Raw genomic sequence first — 18,143 nt, forward strand, 5'->3', positions numbered from 1 at the left:
ACATTTAGGCTTGATGTCAGGAAAGACCTCCTAGCCATTAGAGCTTTTCCAAAGTGGAATGGTCTGAGAGAGGTGGTACATTCTCCCTCCTTGGAGGTTTTCAACCACTCATCATTTATGTTACATTGACAATTCCTTTCACACAGGGTTGTGACTAGGTGGTTGCCAAAATCCCTTCAAACTCTCAAATACAGTGATTCTGGTTCAGTCTTCTATGACATTTTACTTAATTCAAAACAGAATTCTAGACAGAGTCAGAAGATCTGGGTCCTACAAAGAGATCAAAGAAAGAAGAAAAGGACCCGTATGTACAAAAAAACACAGCAGCTCTTTTTGTGGGTTAAAGAACTGGAAACTGGGAGGATGCTCATCAAGGGGGGAATGGCTGAACAAGTTATGGTATATGAATGTGATAGGATACTATTGGGTCTAAGATATAATGAAGGGGATGGTTTCAGAAAGATCTGGGAAGACCTTTATGAACTGATGCAAAGTGAAGTGAGCAGAACCAAGAGAATAATTTATCAATATCAACAGCATTACAAAGATGATCAACTTGAAAAACTTAGGAAATCTAATCAATACAATGGCCAGCCACAGTTCCAGAGGAAATGAAACCAGCTACTTATCTCCTGATAGAGGTGACGGGTCTCACGCTGCAAACTGACCAAAGCAATTTTTGCAGTGAAATAGTCTGCCTGAGAAGTGGTAGATTCTCCCTCATTGGAAATTTTTTTTAACCACTCATTATTTGTTACAGTGGGGATTTCTTTCATATAGGAGTTAAACCTAGGTGGCTGTCACAGGCCAAAAAGTTAATGAACAATGCAAAAAAATGGTTTTGCTTGACTATACATGAGTGTAATGGAGATTTTGTTTTTCTTGCTTTCTCAATTGAAGTGAAGTGGGAGGGGTAAAAGAGGTAGGGAGGAGAGAAAGCTAAACTTCATTGAAAAAGATAATTCAGAAAGAATACCTGGGTTTCAGTCTCAGCTGTAATACTTACTCATGCCCTCTGTCTTCCAGTTCTCTAAGTGGCCTACATTCCATTTCCCATCTTGGTACTACTTCATAGACTAATGTCCCTATACCTGGAATGCACCTCTCACCAGTGCCTTTTAGAATACTTGGTTTTCTTCAAGATTTATTAACTTACATGATACCTCCTATGGGAAGCTGTTCCCACTATCCCCTAGTTACTGTCTCCTTCCTCATTTAGTCATGTTTTATTCTGTTTACATGCTCTAACATCCTGTAGAATATAAGTTCCTTAAGGGCAAAGGTTGTTTTTGTCTTGTTTTCTTTTGTCTTTGTCTCCCCAGAACCTAGCACAGTACCCTGAACATAGTAGGTACTTAATAAATACTTGTTATAGTGGGTTGGATTGGACTGACTGGGCCTTAAATAAATAACCTAAACAATACTGTAACTTGGGATCACAGACTTAGAGATGGAAGAGACCCTAGAGATCTGTAAAAGTCCAGAATGATCTTTATTGAGCAGGTACAAACATGATCCTGTAGAGAAGTCAGCCTAATGCTGAAATGGCTCATTTTGGGGAAAGCAAGGAGGGCATTTATAGAATTTCCAGACAAAGGAAGATGGGAGACGGACTGACCCAGAGAAGGAAGGAGGTGTCTTACGGATGTAAAGTGAGGCACAAGGGGATGGAGAGTTCCAGGAACAGGGGCACTGAGTTCTTGGTACACTGAGATAAGCACAATGACACACATGGTCCAAGGCTTGAGAACAGACATGGAAAAGCAGGATGCTTAGAAAGTCATTTTACAGGGGGATAATCAGGTTCACAGCAGTGAAGCGACTTGCCTAAGACCACACAAGTAGTAAGACGGTAAGTCACTCAAGTCCAAAACCCAGTATTCCCAATCCATCACCAATATCAACATGACCCTGGGCAAATTATTTCATCTGTCTAAGCTCAGTTTTCTCATTTGGGGATGGACTAGATGATCTGGTTTAAACCCCATGATCCTCTTCTCCCCTGTAAAGGAGGGATATGAACTTCCAAAGTTGTCCAGGATATCTCCCAACCTCTCCATTATTTCAATTTACCTTGTATAAGAATAGAAGAAAGGAATCTGCTGGACATCCCCCATTCCGGGAGCACAGGAAGTTAAGAAGTGATTAACTTATTCTCTGGCCAAGGCCAAAGGAACAATCCAAGTGGACCTGAGGGTGGTTAATTAGGTAGGTAAGGTATGAGGAAGTGATGCTTTCCCTCAGGACTGATCAAGGTAAAGAACTCTGGATTAGAAATCACCGGACTTGGGCTTCAATTCTGCCCATTCTTCTTACTGTCTGTGTGACCTTGGGCAAGTTGTTAATGTCTCTGAGCTTGAGTTTCCTCATTTTTAAAAGGAGGAGCTGTGCTAGATAACGTCTAAGATTCCTTCCATATATAAATCTCTGATCCTCTGTGTCACACAAGGAAGTAACCAGAACTGAGAACAGTAAGAATAGCTAGTAGTTATATAGCACATTAACGTCTGCAAAGCATTTTATATACGTCACCACCATCTTGTCAACTAAATAGGACCGTGGTTCTCCCAGAACAATGACCTAAGTGTAGGATCCACTCCAGGAGCACTAAAGAGACAATCAAATCATTTCAATTTGCCAATAATAATGATAATAATAATACCTTCCATCTGCAAAGCATTTTACAGATGCAAATTACTTCCACACCCATATTCTAATTTGCTATTTATTATTCAGCTAAATTTCATAAATATTAAGAGGCAACTCTGTGCAAAGGACCATGCAAGGCACTGGGGATACAGAGATAAAAATGAACAGACCCTGCTCTCAAGGAGCATGCATTCAGCTGGCACATAAAACGTGCCAAAATATAAATATATTCAAAACAATTTGAGGCAGGAAAGGACATTAACAGCTAGTAAGGTTCCATGAGATAATAAATATGAAGGCTCTTTTGAAAGTAAAAAGTCCTTTTAAAAGGTAGTTGTTATGATGATGAAGATGATGATGATGACGATAATTTAGTAATAATATCTCCCAGAACCACAATCGTCTCTGCAGCACGCAGCAGAGCAGACCTTGCTACCCTCATTTTACACGAGGAAAGTGGAGATTTATACTACAAAGTCACTGGTCCTGAGCTGTGTGGGTAATAAGTAATGGAACCAGGACTGAACCCAGGTTTTTCAGTTCCAAGTCTCATGTGCTCTCTGCTCTAATTCATTAAAGACTTCATATGCTTTCCTCAGCACGCTCACATTCTTGACTTGTCTCTCTCTCCCAACAGGCTGGTGGCTTTGACGCAGCTTTGCAGGATCTAAGAGAGTCTTTGAGTGTTCTGTTTAGATCTTTTCTGGCTCCCATAATCACTATGGCCTGAGTGGAGCTCAGATGTTGGGGAGGGGCCACCTTATTGCCATTAGGATAATAGCAAACATTTCTATAATGGAGCTTAAAGGTTTGCAAAGCATGGTACCTACCTCTGTATTATCTCATTTGGTACTCACAACAACCCTATGGGGTAGGAACCATTATTATCCCCACTGTGAAGATAAGGAAACAGGATGAGGGAGAGTAAGTAACTTGCTTAGGATTATACAACTAGCAAGTGTCTTGGGTCTTCCTGGCAGCTAGGTGGCACAACAGATAGAGAACTGGACCTTGGAGTCAGAAAGACCTGAATTCGAATCCTGTCTCAGACACTTAATTGTGTGAAGTCATTATACCACTCCCAGCCTCAGTTTCCTCATTTGTAAAATGAAGATAAGAACAGCACACACCTCACAAGGCTGTAGTGTAGATCAAATGAGATAACACTCTTTACTCAGGCCCAGAGATGTTAATAAGTTGCCCAAAGTCACAGAGGTAGTAAAAAGGATGACCAGAATTAAAGCCCAAGTCAAGTGACTTCTAATCTAGATTTCTTTTCCTTGAACACTATGACAAATAGTCATCCAATCTCTGATTGAAGACAATCTTGCAATGGAACACTCATCATTTACTGACCCAGACTATTTCACTCTTTTCCAATTCTAGGATTCCAAGTCCACAGATTCCTTTTTTTTTTTTTAAATGAAATAATTTAGTACGGTGAATCAGCTAAATTTAGGGCACTGAGTCTTTAAAGCTGTACATATGTGTTCTAAGAAATGATGAGCTGGGTGATTTTAGAAAAACATGGAAAGACTTGAATGAATGAGCAAAGCCAAGAGAATGTTGTATACAGTAACAACAAAACTGTCTGGAAAAAAACAACTGTGAATAACCAAGTTATTCTGAATACTTAATATTCAGAATAATGACAAAGGAAGAAGCTATCCACCTCCACAGAAAGAACTGATAAACAGAAGTATGCATAGTATGGTTTACATATATTTATAAATCTGTTGTCAAATGGTAGACTTCTCTACTGTGGGGTGGGGGAGGGAGGGAGAAAGGGAAACATTTTGGAACTTAACATGTGACAAAAATTAATATAATAAAATAAAACAAAGTTGTGCATGTGTTACAGTGAAATTCATCAATAAATTAGCAAATTGAACCTTTGTTGCTAATTTTGTTCTCAAGAAAATGGTATAGTTATTTAATAAATGATCACTGCCCTCATTAAAGCCCCTTACTATATCAAAAGGGTACATACAAAAATAACTAGTCTTAGGAACAAAAGAGTAAACACAAACAGAATTTCACGTTTTGCCAGGCTCCATCTTTGAAGGGGCTAAATCAGAGGAACACTCATCAGTTAAATGCAAAACTGAAAAGAAAAAAGTCAACATAGGCCCTACTTGCTAAATGGATGATCACTGTTGGCCTTCAGTTTTAACATCTTCACTGGAGAAGTGAAATGCATAGTTAATATAAGTTATCCCAGTAATTCAAATATTCAAAACACTATTACTGAAGAAAAAAATATGTGGCCTATACTGTCAAGATTTGTTAACTATAGCTTGACTTCAATTTACCTGTAAAATAAATGTGTTCCTGGAAAACTGTCTGCAAGTGAAGATCTGTTATTATAAAATAAGATTTTCTCCATTAATTTTTAACATAATGAGTTTCCAAAGGATGGGGGGAATGAGGTAAGGAGAAGAATGACTCCAGAGTATAATAAGAATCACAGTTAAGAAACCTAACTTTCACTCTGAGAAAGATACTGTCATTATTGGGTTACAGTCTAGATTGCATTTAATTGTTCCACACAACCCCAGTAAGAAATTTTATTCAAATGGACAATTAATCCATTTGACCTCAACACATTCATTAAACACACAAGGTCTAAAATAGGCCATTTGCTTAATTTCCATTTCCCTGTGAGTTCTCAAGGATAATAATGTGACATTTTTCTTTCTTTCATCATACTATGTCTGACTTAAAATCTGTAGAGCCCAGTATTCTGTCTCCAATTGTATCATCGAGGAATAATTTATTGGTCAGATGATATAAAACTCAAAAATTGAAGAATATATCCCCAAATCATATCTTGTTTCCCTTAACTTATGACTCTACTATCCACAAATCTGTACAGATCTTTCCTCAGCCCAATTATGTTTTCAATCTAAACTACCTGATGGGGAAAATGAATATTAATATTATCCCACCTGGGAAGACCATCACATGAAAGGTCTAGATGTTATTCTTCATCTCATACATAAATTTATTTCATCACATATGAAACTTTCTCTGAATAGTTATTACTATTCTCTCTAATGTCTCAATTGTGAAATGCACCATACTCCATGGCAAGCCATAACACAATGCCCCTAATAATTGCATCATGACTTCAAAAGTCTGGTCAAGAGTTACCGTGTATAAATTCTCTTTCTTCCTACACAAGCATCTCTGAAGCTACTGACACAATAATAATTATAACAACTCGCAGTTATATTTGGCATTTTAAGGTCTACAAAGCTCCTTACAAATTGACAATATATAACATCTTCTGTGCCCTTCTTCTGCTTAACTGTCCTCCTCCCAGCTACTTCCACTGACTCCCTAGTTCATTCTCCACAGCAGCTGCTCTAAACCTTTTCTTCTTAAGTCCCCAATTTTCCACTTGGGAGAAAGAACCCCACTTTCCTTACCACCCATCCGCTGACACTTAAAGCAAATGATTTAGCCTTCTATTGCACTGAAAAGTCTGAGGTCACTCAAAGGCACACTCCAAGTTCCCCTCCTCCAAAAGTCTCAGTATCAGTACTAACTTTCTACTCATTCCCTCTGTACACAGAGGTGTTCCTCTTTTTTATGTCATGGACCCCTTTAGCTGGTGTCTATGGGAGCTATGGCTACCTTCTAAGAATAATAGTATTACATATGTAAACTAAAACACAGAGAATTACAAGGGAAATCAATTATGCTACAATACAGCTACTGAAATGTTAAAAAAAAAATTACAAGTTCAAGAACCTTTGGTTAAGAACTTGTGCTCTACCCATACCCATATGACCTTTCCCCTTCTATTTCCTTCAGAAGCTCATTCCAGCAATTACCCTTTTTCTACCACTTTTCTTCAATTTCTATCTCTCACTGGCTTGTTCCCATCTCTCCCAAATCCTTACAAAAGCCCTCCCTTGAACTAGATATAGCCTTCTCTCTCTCCTTCTCTTTAAATACCATTTTTTTTAACATTGTATACATATGATGTGAACATCTACTTTCTCAAAACATAATTTCTTGATACAAACTTTTATCAACTTGGTTCCTCCTTCTCCCCCACCTCCATGTGTTGAAAATGATCTCTCAAAGGGAGACTACCTATTCATCAAACCGATTTTTTGGTTTGTTTTTTATTTTCTCTCAGTCTTCAGGCCTCCTCTCCCCTGAATTCTCTGAAGTATTTCTCAATAACAACCACATGCCCCTCCTGAATACTTTTTGTTCCCTGGCTTTACAGACAGTACTCTCTTCTGGTTTTCAATCTAGCTAACAGCTACTTTTATCTACTTTGCTAGCACTCTCTTCTTGACCCCCAAAGGTGAGTGATCCTTAAAGATTTGTTTTTGGTTTCATTCTCTTCTTCCTGTTCCTTTGGTAATCTCATTTGCCTCAGAATTGGCCTATGTATAAGAATTATCTCAACAGACATAACTCCTGAATCTCTATCTTCCAGCCACCATTTCTTTCATGAACCAATACGTCCAATGGCTAACAAAGTATCTCCACTTATATGTCCTACTAGTGCCTGAAACATGATATATTCAAAAGTGGGCTTCAGTTCCCCTACAATCCACTTTTATTTGACCCTTTCTGCTTCCATGTTTAAAATCTGTAGCATTTTTTTACTATTTCCTCTCCTTTACTTCTCATATCCAACTTTATATCAAGGAGAAAAGAGAGAACCTAACAGGACTGGAAGAGAACTGGGAGGAACCAAGAGTCATAATCAATCAATCAACAAGTACTTCTTTAAGTGTCTACTATGTGCCGAGCACTGGGGATGTAAACACAAAGAATGAAACAATCCCCAGTCTCAAGAAGCTTATATTCTAATGATAAGGATAAAAGATGAAGAGGTAATCATTGATAGGGCCAAAACACAAGGTGGGGAAAGGGTAGCCTCGCTGGGATATAAGCATGCTGCAAAAGAGGCTTAAATGAAATTTTAGGTTGAAATTCTGTAGTCTGATTTCTGTTGGGCTGAGGAGCAAAATTTGGAATTTGGAATTTGAAAGAGATATAGTAGGATATCTTATATGACATACTCTTTCCATTGTCAGTCCCTTGTGATTAAAAAGACAAAGCCTCAAGTAATCATGGATATAGACAGCAAGACAAAAGGAAACCAGTGTTGCTTTTGCTGAAGGATTTTTATATCCTAAAGTATATAAAGAATTAGGCCTGGTGGTCAACACAATGAAGAAATAAGATGTACCTCCCTCTTTTCACTGAAGAAGCAGGAGATCATGGGAGTGGGATGTTACATATGTATCAGATAAAGTTGAGAGTTTTGGTTTCATTAAATTACAGAGGGAAAAAAAAAACTATCTTTGGGAAAAGGGAAAACTTGCTTGGGAGGCCAGTGGAGAAGCATGTATTTATAAAGGAATTTGACATAAGAACAAAAGGTAAAGTGAGATAATGAGGCATGGTGAGTAGTGCACTGACCTCAGATCCAGGAAGACATAATTTCAAGTATTGCTTTGAACACAAATTGGCTGTGCCTTGGGACAAATCACTTCACTTGTCAGTGCTCTAGGCAATTCTCTAAGATTCCAAGTTATGAAATTAAATGCCAGCCTGCACTGGCACAGAGGGAATTTTCTCCACTGGGAGCTAGTTATCACAGCTCTGGTCCTTACCCCCTATTAATTAAAAAAGTTTTTAAAAACAGATGAAGAGAGTAGTTCTAACATTATACTATTTGATTCATGCTTTCACCAGGCTTGAGTCCCATATAAAGTCTATGCATCAAAAACTGGGAAGAGAAAGGACACCGGAAAAGCTCACGTAGGCAGGATTTGCAGCCATGTTGGATAATTAAGAAAGACAACAACAAAATATCAATTTTATATCATCATTTGAAAATCCAACCTCAAAGCTACAAAACAGTCAGCAACATAGGATGCAGACTCAGAATTAAAATGACATATTTTCATCACGTCAGGAGATTACTGTAGGTGGGATGGGATTGGTGTGTGCATGGGCACCTTGCAAGTCTGTCCTAAAGAAATGATCTTTAGGGTATTGACAGTGGCCTCAACATATGTACTAGAACCTGAGAAATGGTACATGGGTATTAGTCGCTGTTGTAATCTTAAAAACCATGGTTGAAAAGCTAGTGAGGAAATTTTCATTACTAAGCTGAACAAAAATATAAAGAGAGACAACCAACCTGTAGCTCTGTCACCAAGTCCCAAACTCAGACAAACCTTATCTCATTGGGGATCTCTTCCTCCTCTTCCTCTTTATTTCTGTTTCTCCAGTAAAAGAACGCTACAAGCATCAAGATAAGACACAAGATGACGACAACTGCGGCACTGCTAACAACTCCCGCAATGACACCAATGCTCCTGGGCTGGGCTGTGACGTGCGTTGCAAAAAGAAAGAACAACAGCGTTGGCTCAACATTGCACAGACACAAGAGATGCTCCCAAGGAAGCATCTAACGCTCAGTATGTATAGTCGCCCTCTCTGCTTCGTTCACAAACAACAAAACTTCAATTGACTGGGATCTCCATTAACAAACTCTAGGGTTTTCATTCCACCTTTATAAAAGACACAGATGATAACACAGATTATATCATGGTTTACCCCTCCAAAAAAGCAATTTCTAGGATTCATCATATGAGCAGCTAGGTAGTGCAATAATGAATAGAGTGCTGGGCTTGAAGTCAGGAAGACTCATCTTCATGAGATCAAAGCTGGCCTCAGTTTCCCAATCTATAAAGTGAGGGAGTTGGACTAGATAATCTCTGAGGTCCCTTCTAGTTCAAAAATCTATGACGCCCTTTAAGCTTCAGTTTCCTCATCCGTAAAATGAGGGAAGTGAACTAAAACAGCTTCTAAGATCCTTCACAATTCTAAATCTATGAGTCTACAGTGCTATATCCATACCAATGAAATCATCTGGTGTTGTTCAGTCGTTTCAGCTGTGACCAACTCTTTGTGACCCCAATTGGGGTATTCTTGGCAAAGATACTAGAGTCGTTTGCCATTTTCTTTTTCAGTTCATTTTACAGATGAGGAAACTGAGGCAAATGGGGTTAAGTGACTTACCCAGGTTCACACCGCTGGTGCCTGAGGACAGATTTGCTCTCAGGAAGATGAGTGTTCCTGACTTCAGGCCCAGCACTCTATTCTCTGTACCACCTAGCTGCTCATATGATGAATCCTAGAAACTGCTTTTCTGAGGGGTCTGAGGTCAGATCTGAAGTGAATTGCTGACTCTTATCTCATAAATACCTCGGAAGATGAGTTTTCCTAACCAAAGGCCTGGCTCTATCCATTGCACCATGCAGACTCTTCGTGACCCATGGACCATACTGTACATGGGTTGGGTTTTGTTTTTGCTTTTTGGATAAAGATACTAGAATGATTTGCCATTTCCATCTCCAGTAAATTAAAGCAAACAGAGGTTAAGTGACTCATCCAGAGTCACACAGTTAGTATGTGTCTGAGGTCAGATGTGAATTCAGGTGTTTCTAACTCCAAACCCAGCACTCTATCCACTTAGTCACCTAGCTGCCTAATGAAATCACATATCAGAAAAATTTTAAGGACAATTGGCAGAAAGTATATTAACAGAGAGAAGGGTTTTCTCTCTAATTGTTAAGTGATCACTAGTTAATTAATTCCATTAGGTTATGAGCTCCCTGAGGTATCCCCCAGAGCTTAGCATACTGCCTAGTAAATAGTAGGTAATTAATAAAATGCTTACTGATTGACTAATCAGAATACCCCTGTTCCTCAAGATACCTGGCAGAATCCATGCTTTCTTGTTCTAGACCCAGAAAACACTTAACATTGGCCATGGAGAGACTCACGTGAAATGACCTGAAGATCCAAGAGACAAGTGCTGGTCCCGATGGCGTTAGAAGCCACACACTGGTATAAGCCAGAAGAGACAGAGCTGATATTACGGAGGGTAACTGTTCCCTGGATTTGGTCTGTAGGGGTAGGGACAAAAAGAGTATTTAGAGGTGGAGAAGAAAAGCAGAAATTTTTTTAAAGCAGCTTTGATGAGAATTTCTAGTCAAAAGAAATCTAGCTAAATATGGCAAACATTTATAAAGTACCTACTCTGTGCAAAGGCACTGTGGTAAGAGCTAGAGATACAAAGATAAAAAATGAAACAGGCCCTCCCCTCAAGGAGTTTACAATCTACTGAAGAGATGCAACACATACACAAGTTAGTAAATGGCAACAAACATACAGAGCTGATACAAAGTTATTTCAAAAATTTCATATCAGGAAAGGTTTCATGTAGGAAGCAGCACCTTAGTTCTAAAGGATTCTACCAGGTGAAAAATAAAGTCGAATTTGGGCATAAGAAACCGACTGTGGTGTGTCATATACTTCTACCTGATCTTTCACATTCAACCCTTTCAATTCACTTATATGGCTTCTCCCCTAGTTCAGGTCCTCATCACCTCTCCCCTGGATTATTGCAATAGCCCAACAGCCTCTTAATTGGCTTCTCTGCCTCAAGCCTATCCTCACCCCCATCCATCCCTTACACATGTAAAGTAATATTCCTAAAGTGTACTTCTGACCGTGTCATTCCCTCCAGTTACTAAATTCTAGTTGTTTTTAATGACCTTTTGGCTTAATTATAAATTCCTGGGTTTGTCATTTTAAGCTCTTCAAACATGGCTGCAGCCAACTTTTCCAGCCGCCTTATACACTCCTCTATCTAGCCATACTGTCCTTCTTGCTGTTCCTCATGGCATCCAACCTCCCCGCCTGTCTCTTTGCCTCTGCAGTAGCTGTCCCTTCAGCCTCTAGAAGGTACTTCCTCCCCACTGCCATTGGTTTCCTGTAAGATTCACCTTAAGCACCACTTTCTGTATCATTTTTTTCTCAGTTCTCATCAGATGCTAGTGTCTCCCTGTCCAAGATTATCTCACAACCGCTTTAAAATAAAATGTAAACTCTCCTTCTCTGTTTGGCTTTTAAAGTCCATCACAACTTGATTCCAACCTATCTTTCTACCCGACTTTATTATTCTCCTTGTAATCTACACTCCTGCCAAACTGTCCTTTCTGTTCCTGACCCACAGAATTCCATCCCTTATCTCCACGCCTTTGCACTGGCTGGGATGGACTCCCTCTTTCCCTTCCTCTCCCAGAATCCCTCATTTCCTTCAAGACTCAGCTCAGGCATCACCTTCTGCATAATGTCTTTCCTAATCCTTCAACTGCTATCGATTTCATATATAAGTGCATGCTGTCTCTCCTGACTGAATGAAAGCTCCTTAAGATTTGCTTCATTTTTGTCTGCATTTCCCCCAGTGCCTAGCACGGTGCTTAGCATGTCACAGGCTCTTAACAGATTCTTCTGGATGGATTTGACTGAAATGCTAATTAAGAGAAGTGATATGAAATAAGACTGGAAAGGTAAACATGCAACAGGTTGGGAAGGTCTTTAAATGCCAGGTGGAGATAATGTTTTAAAGGAGCATATGAGTTACACTTTCCTTCTTTTTCAGCTGAATTTTTGGAAAATGAAAGCCAAAGACTAATACAGATATCATCAGTTAGTACCCATACTGAGGTTCTGAAAAGTACTACAGCACAAACAAGCAAATGACTAATCTTAAGATTTGTATCTAATAAGGAATCCGCTCCAAAACAGTCAGCCTCTGCCTGAGAACTTTCAGGCCTCCTTGCTACCTTTTAAATGAAACTCATTCCACTCTTTAACTGCTTCAATTGTTAGTAATTTTCCCCTTACACCAAGCCAAAATCTGCCTACAATTTCCACTCACTGTTCCTAATGTTGCCCTCCATGGGAAGCAAAGTAAGTGAACCTCTGCTCCCCAAAGTGTCTAGCCATGTCTCAACCCACCATTATGTCTATCAACTTGGTGCTTTCCTCTTCGTTGCCACCCTACCTCCTCTCCCCCAATTTTTACAAGGTTAATACAGACGCTTTTGTGATTGACTTTCTTCGGCTATAACATAAAGCTTTACGTTTATTCCTATCAAATGTCTTATCATTAGGTTTGAACCATCATTACAGTTAATTTACATCTTTTATGGTCCCTATTCTGTGATCCAGAATATTAGACATCCCTCCCAGCTTCATGCCATTCACAAATTTGGTAAGCAAACCACTTCTGCCTTTATCCATAGATTTAAAAAAATGCTGAACTGGACAGAACCAAGGACAGCACCCTGAGACATTCCACTAGACCTCTCTCTCTAAAATGTCTTTGGGTCTAGTCATTCAACTATATCTAAATCCACCAATATATACTATAATCTAGCCCACATCTTTCTACCTTCTCTATAGGGATATTGTGAAATTCTCTTTCACATACAGAAAAGCAGGATGGAATCAGAGGAATGAGTTCAAATCCCACTTCTGACACATCACCTGTACAAACTTGAGTAAGTTACTTAAGCTAAATGGTCTCAGTTTCTGCATCTGTTAAAACAAATAAAAAGATGGAATTGGACTACATGGTTTCTGAGGTTCCTTCTGGTTCTTTATCTATGGTCCTATGACCTGCTGAAACCCAGGTATATTATATCCATAATATCTACATAATTAGTATCATAACACTATAAAAAAAGGAAAGGAAGAAGATGTTAAGTCTAAAATTAATATATGATGAGGAAAATGGCATTTAATGAGTAAAATGCTGCTAGTCTCTAAGACTACAGTACAGTACAGTAATAGCAAATTTTGATCATTAGCTAAGTTAAGTAGGGAATAAGTAGAATTAATTATAACAATTTTCACCTGAGACATCACTGTGCAAATTGGTGAATCCAGGATGTTACTCTGTACTCCAATACTACTATTATAGTACCAATGCTTCAATAATGTAACATTTCTGCAAATCATCACTATTTGCATAGTTATTAAGTCTCCCCAGTGACTGTAATGAAAATAATTTCTTTATAGTAACAGTCACTTATCCACAGGTGAGAGCTTCAGCTAATTCAATTGTCTGAAGTCACCTAAAACCTGAAAGTTAATGATAATACTCAAGAATGAGCACTTATGAAAACAGAAGACACAAAGCCCACGCATCTTATACTGAAGAAATAAAGTGTAGTAATGTTCTTTTATTTCAATGGATCTGAAATTTTATCCATATCTCATTCTGTATCTAGTTAAGTCAAGTGATCAATAAGCATTTACTCAGTATCTAAGCCCTAGAAATAAAAATACAAGCAAAAAGACAATTCCTTCCCTCAACAAGCTTACATTCTAATGAGGGAAGACAACATATAAAAAGGAGCTGAAAAGTACATACAATGTGTCAAAGTCCAAAGAGCCAGAAGCAAGGCCAGGAAAAGAATGAAGGACAACTGGCTACTGGTCTTCCACAAGGGATTCACACACTGTGGCAGGGGCCTTCCTTCAGGCATCTTACCATCTTGTGGGTATCAGGAGTTGGAAGTAAAGGGTATTCATCAGTTTTCCCTTATTTTCATCACATAACCAGCCCATCTCCTTTTTCAGTCATAAAGCTTCTTGATAACATCCTTCATATTTATTCTCTTGCACAACTTGTGGCTGGCAATGTCTTACAGACTATTCATATCCCTCTCCACTGCTCTTTGAGTGACCCACAACTTTAGTCCTTTGGAGACCGTGGTGTTCAATGATTTGACACTATACACCACCCGTAGGAGAATGTTCTTGATGGAGCTCACTGGTTATCTAGTTTCTATCCAATATACAGATATTCATGATTCATGAAACAACCTTCTCCCCTAGTCAAAGTAATTTTACACACAAAACTAAGGCTTGACTATCAGGCTTCCCCTAGTAACCTTCAGGGTTTTTGAAATCTTTTTAAAGTTTATTTATTTTTTAAATTCATGAAATGAAACAATTATTTCCATTACATAGTATAATAAAAAGATGATTGCACATGAAACTATAAATCTATTATGTACAACTTGTTATTTCTTTTAAACATATAATACAGTTATCATGTAAATTTCTTTTTTGCTCTTTCCTTCCCATCCTAGAGATGGCTAGCTTCAGACACAAATAGGTATATGTGTGTGTATAAATATATACATATATATACATACATACATACACATATATACATATGCATACATATATATAAATCATTCTACACACAATTCTATTTATTAATCTTTCTCTGGATGCAGATAACATAGATGGGTATTTATAACAGTCAAAATGACTTATTCACTCAAACTTGTTCTTAAAACAGTATTGGTGATACTATATACAACATTCTCTTCCTTCTGCTCTTTCCACTTCATTATTTCATGCAAGTCTATTCATGTTTTACTTAGATCATCCTGCTCATCATTTCTTATAGTACAGTAGTGTTCCATCACAATCATATACCACAACTTGTTCAGCCATTCCCCAACTGACGGTCATCTCCACAATTTCCAATTCTTTGCCACCACAAAGAGAGTTGCTATAAATATTTTATAACATATAGGTTCTTTTCCTTTTTCCCTCATCATCTTTGGAAATAGACCTTGTAGTGGTACTGCTAGGTCAAAGGGTATAAGCAGTTTAATATTACTCTTCAGGCATAATTCCAGATTGCTTTCCAAAATGACTGGATCAGTTCACAATTTCACCAACAATGAATTAGTGTTCCAATTCTTCTACATCCCCTCCAATATTTGTCGCTTTTCTCTTCAGTCATTTTAACCAATCTAATAGGTATAAAATTATTATCTCAAGGTTGTTTTAATTTGCATTCTCTAATCATAATGATTTAGAGTATTTTTTCATGTCTTCAACCTTCAGTTCTGTCCTGAGCTATAAATGGGAAGTAGGAGACAAAAAGCAGAGGCTAGAGATAGCAGAGTAGAAGGGAAGGGGTCAGTGAAAAACAGATTATTGAATCTAACAAACAGAGGTAGACATGGGGAAAGAAACTAAGTAAACACCAAGTTGGACAGTACAGCAGTAGAGGGAATTCAAGGAAAGGGCAAACTAAGTACTAAATATCTCCAAAGACCCTAGAGGATATCTATAATGATGACCCAGAGTCATCAAGAAAAGGTTAAATTGTGCTAAATACACTTAATTTACTAAAGCAAGAGAAAAGTTAAAGTAAAGTTTGGACACCTAAAAGGTTAGGCTTTGTTTAGATTGAAAATTAATTTACCCAGAATACCCCATCCTCCAAGAATGCCTAACAAAGAAAGCCTTGCTGTACATTGGAAACATAGGCTGGATGGTGGAATTTTGGGGGTTTTTGTTCTTGATTGGACAGTGTTTCTGCTTTTTTTTTAAGGTAGGGTCCAAATGTGATATCCTGTTCCTGAGGCTGAGGACCCTCCCTTTCTAAAGAAGGACCTGGAGCCATGGCTCCCTTTTCTGGACTATTACAATGGCCTCCTGATTGGTTTCCCTCTTTGAAGCCTCTCCCCATATCTTCCACAAAGATGCCAAAGCAGTTTTCCTAAAGTATAGATCTGACCACCTTACTCCCTTATTCAATAAACTGGTGATTTCCTATTATTTCAAGGATCAAATATAAACTATTATATTCAGCCTTTCACAGGCCAAGCATCAGCCTACTTTTCTAGCCATATTGCATTTTTTCCCCTTCACCTACACAACAGTCCAGTCAAACTGGCCTATTTTCTACTCCTGTTATATAACACTCAATCTCCCATCTCTACACCTTTGCACAGGTTATCCGGCCCTAGCCCTAGCCCTACCCTCACCTCCACCTCCACCTCCTCAGGTCTAGAATTCACATCTTCCTCCATAGCCACCTAGTTTTCTCTATGGCTGAGTTCAAGTGCAACTTCTACTTGAACCCGTTCCTGACTCTCCCAGCTACCTGCCTATTCCCCACCCCACGCCCATTACCTTATATCTGCTTTGTACATCCCTATATATGAAAAGTACATATTGTCTCCCTTAGCTATATTGTGAGCTCATCAGCTATAATGATTTGTCTTTGTATCCCATGTGTGAACTCTACAAAATCCTCCTCTTCCTCCATGCTTACTACATTGCAGAAAGTACCCTTCTCTCTCCCTCTCTTCCCTTTATTTTTTGTCTTCTCTCATGAGAAGGTAAGCTCCCTGAGGGTAGAGACTGTCTTCTTGCTTTTTTATATCTGTATCCCCAGTGCTTAGCACAGTGCCTGGAGCATAGCTCTTGTTGTCTCTCTGTACTGTCTCTGTCTCTCCCTCCCTGCCTCCCTCCCTCCCTCTCTCTCTCTTCCTCTTTCTGTCCCCTCTTCCTTCCCCCTACCCAACTCTGTCCCTCTGCCCCCCTCCTAGCACATAGCTCCATATTACCTGACACAGAAACAAATGTTTATTGACTGACTGAATAAGAACTTCCCTGGAGTCTTATGTAGCCTTCTCAATTCAATTTCCCACAATTAATCATCTCATGGAAAGGTGGCAGAACTGGGGAGTCTCCACCAGATGACATGCCATTGCCTCCCAAACCAGAAGAAATCCTTTAAGGTCAATCCAGCAGAGCTATCCCTAACAACCCTTGAAAAAGACTCAGTTCACAACAAGGCACTGATGGTAGAATTGTTAACACAGCTGTCATCAACCCACTGCCTCATCTTCCTCCTCCTCCTCCTCCTCCTCCTCCTCCTCCTCTCCATCATCATCAACATGAATTCATTAAGCACTTAGTAGGAATCGGGTTGGCGATAAACAGAAAGACAAAAACAGCACTCACTATTAAGGAGCTTTCATTCTCATGGAAAAGACAGCTTGCAAACAACTATACACATACAAGATATACACTGTATATAAATGAGAGGGAATGTCAGAGGGAAGGCATTAGGTCTGAAAGGGACTGGAAAAGGTGTCTTGGAGACAGTGTAATTTAATCTGGGTCTTGAAGGGGGTCAGGGAAGCCAGGAGGGAAGCAAGGCGAGAGAGTATTCCAGACATGGGGTATGGCCAGTGAAAATGCAGAGTCAAGAATTAGAGGGTCAGGTTCAAGGAACAGCAAGAAGGCCAGGATTGCTGGATTATAAGAGTATGCAGGAGGTATAAGATGAAATGCCACACACAAGCAGCTTTCCAGAAGATGTGAACAGCTTTTAAGGTTCTGATTACACAGTACAGTGAACACTCTATTCCATAACAAATCAAAGTAAAACATTCACAGAAAATCATGATACAGCAGTCACAATATTACAACTTATCACAGAAAATCACAATATAGTATTCACAACAGCTTATCATTAAAACGGCCACATAGTTTTCACCAAAGTGGTCACAATATTTAGAACCAAGAACAATCATCTCAAAGTACAATAGTCAAAGTCTTCCACTCATGGGGCACACTAAATTAACTCAATCAGTCACTTGTTCAGCAATCCATTACTAAGTAACCACTAAGTACAATTAGAGAATACACAGACCCTCCACCCTAGGTCACTAGTAAACCACAATTTCATCATTACTCAGTACCTACAGAGAGGTCTTTTCATCTTGACTTGAGGCTGGTTCTCAGATTCCCTGCATCCCCTTCCATGG

At 38.9% G+C, this 18,143-nt stretch overlaps 2 protein-coding genes across 2 annotated transcripts in view; one reads left to right on the top strand and one right to left on the bottom strand.

Moving 5' to 3' along the window:
• The window catches only part of UPK1B (uroplakin 1B), a 490,606-nt gene that overhangs the window by 134,235 nt on the left and 338,228 nt on the right, over positions 1–18,143 (top strand). The window lies entirely within an intron of this gene.
• The window catches only part of IGSF11 (immunoglobulin superfamily member 11), a 197,537-nt gene that overhangs the window by 2,921 nt on the left and 176,473 nt on the right, over positions 1–18,143 (bottom strand). Inside the window, exons 5-6 of the mRNA XM_069069968.1 lie at positions 10,482–10,604; positions 8,868–9,018 (exon numbers count right to left, since the gene is read on the bottom strand). Coding sequence (XP_068926069.1) covers positions 8,868–9,018; positions 10,482–10,604 — 274 coding nt within the window. The remainder of the gene's footprint in view (positions 1–8,867; positions 9,019–10,481; positions 10,605–18,143) is intronic.

Source organism: Petaurus breviceps, unplaced genomic scaffold (assembly GCF_028583685.1).
Source record: "Petaurus breviceps papuanus isolate PSGF00001 unplaced genomic scaffold, PetGlider_PUasm1.0 90792, whole genome shotgun sequence".
Lineage (NCBI taxonomy): Eukaryota > Metazoa > Chordata > Mammalia > Diprotodontia > Petauridae > Petaurus > Petaurus breviceps.